Genomic DNA, 2,260 nt, shown 5'->3' with positions numbered 1-2,260 from the left:
GAGAATCCCATGGATAGAGGAGCTTGGTGGGCTACCGTCCATGAGTCGGACATGACTGAGCGACTTCACTTTCTTTCTTTATACCTATTTGATATAATTAGAAAATAATTTTACTTTATGACTCAGTTTTACTTTATGATAAATTTTTATAAAGAAGAAGAGAAATAATTATTGCTAATTGTGTTTGTCAGATAAAATTTTATGGAGATCAGAGCTTGAACTGACTTTTAAAGAGCTGCAATAAGTTGATGGGCAGATTCTGCTAATAGCAAGAGAGCACGATATTTCTTTAAGTTTAATATTTCACCAAGAACACATTAATCCATATATCTATAATAAATGGTGATGTCATTTATTGAACACTTTTCATGACACAGAAAATGTCAGTATTGTAAGTTCCAGACACTTCAGAATTAAAATAAAATCTATCCGCTCTTTGAACTTCAGTAGATGCACAGAATTATTGTTCAAAATGAGAAATCTGATATAAGAGAAAATGGAAAACAGCAACAACAACAAAAAAAAGTGAGCAAGTCCAATTTTATTCATAGAGTTCATACCTTGGATTATATATATTTGTTGGCTAATAAACTGAGTTAAAAGGCTAATTTAAGAAATCCCAATTAAGACCTCCTCTCTAAATTTTCTTTATATTTGTGTAAGTATGTGTGACAGCATCCAATAGTTTAGAGAAGAAAGTTAGAATAGAAAGAATACAAGGAAAGTGCAAACAAGTGGGAAAATGATGAAAACAAATATTGATTCATTTTAGAAGAAACAATTGAAAATGTCTCTAAGAAGCAGTACCTTTGTTATTTATGAATCAAAATAGAAAAATGTGTAAATTGTTTCATTAAAAGATCTGACTTTGAAAAAATAAGGGGTAGAGAAAGATTCTGAGCTTTAAATTTTACTTCTAATTGTTTTGAGTTTGATTTTATTTTTCAATAAAACCTGATAAATTTTATTCCAACCGTTATCATTATTATTTTATTTTTCCTTAATTTGTCAGAAGTTAACTATGGGAAACCAAACATCAGTGATAGAGTTCATCCTTCTTGGACTGACAAGTGATGCCAAGCTTCAAGTTGTGCTTTTCCCTTTTCTGCTGTTAACGTATGTCTTAAGTATCATGGGAAACTTGACAATCATCATTCTGACCCTACTGGACCATCGCCTTCAGACGCCTATGTATTTCTTTCTCCGGAATTTCTCTGTTTTGGAAGTTTCTTTTACTTCTGTCTTTGTTCCCAAAATGTTAGTCAGTATTGGAACTGGAGACAAGACTATCTCCTTTGCTGGTTGTTTCACTCAGTACTTTTTTGCCATCCTTTTGGGAGCAACCGAATTTTACCTTTTAGCTGCCATGTCCTTTGATCGCTATGTTGCCGTTTGCAAACCGCTACATTACACAACTCTAATGAGCAGAAGACTCTGCATTCAACTTGTCCTATGTTCCTGGTTCTCTGGCTTTTTAGTTGTCATTGTGCCCCATGTAATGACTCTCCAGCTGCCTTTCTGCGCCTCCAACATCATCAATCATTATTGCTGTGACTATACGGTACTGTTGCATTTATCCTGTTCAGACACACGTTTCATAGAAGTGATTGAGTTTGTCCTTGCTGCCATTACTCTCATCTTCACCTTGATGCTGGTGATTCTTTCCTATACGTACATTATCAGGACCATTCTGAGAATCCCGTCTGCTCAACAAAGAAAAAAAGCTTTCTCTACATGCTCTTCTCACATGATTGTGGTCTCACTTTCTTATGGAAGCTGTATCTTCATGTATATAAATCCCTCTGTGGAGGATGCCGCAACTTTTAATAAGGGAGTGGCTGTTTTAAATACCTCAGTTGCCCCTCTTTTGAACCCTTTCATCTATACACTAAGGAACAAGCAAGTGAAAACAGCTTTCAGACATTTGGTCAGTAAGATGATAACCTTTTCAAGAAAGTAAAACCATCTGAGTTTCATTATTATAAAATAAATGTTTGGAAGACCATAGACATACATTATCTGAATTTAAAAATATTTTCTATGTTGTTAATATTCCTATTCAAACACGGAAACAGTATAACTACTTGTTTAATTAAGCCTATTTTATCATCTCTTTTTGTTCTTAAAACTTAAAACATATGTGTGTATGTGTATGTGCATGAGTCCTCTAATGCTTGCATTATTTTTTCTTCATCTGTATTTCACTCAAAAGAAAGAAGATTTGACAAAAGTCAAATTGGGAATATGATTTCTAATAGTT

At 33.5% G+C, this 2,260-nt stretch overlaps 1 protein-coding gene across 1 annotated transcript; it reads left to right on the top strand.

The window, feature by feature from the left end:
• The first annotated feature begins 1,021 nt into the window (after positions 1–1,021).
• Positions 1,022–1,960, top strand: LOC101102551 (olfactory receptor 2AP1-like). The gene has a single exon (XM_004023071.2). It carries the CDS (start codon positions 1,022–1,024, stop codon positions 1,958–1,960), a length of 939 nt encoding a protein of 312 aa, XP_004023120.2.
• Positions 1,961–2,260: the final 300 nt, after the last annotated feature.

This window comes from Ovis aries, chromosome 3, assembly GCF_016772045.2.
Source record: "Ovis aries strain OAR_USU_Benz2616 breed Rambouillet chromosome 3, ARS-UI_Ramb_v3.0, whole genome shotgun sequence".
Lineage (NCBI taxonomy): Eukaryota > Metazoa > Chordata > Mammalia > Artiodactyla > Bovidae > Ovis > Ovis aries.
This window is presented reverse-complemented; position numbering and strand designations above follow the sequence as displayed.

Bases quoted from the DNA above. Each gene is read 5' to 3' on its own strand.
- LOC101102551 (XM_004023071.2), top strand. From the start codon at position 1,022: ATGGGAAACCAAACATCAGTGATAGAGTTCATCCTTCTTGGACTGACA.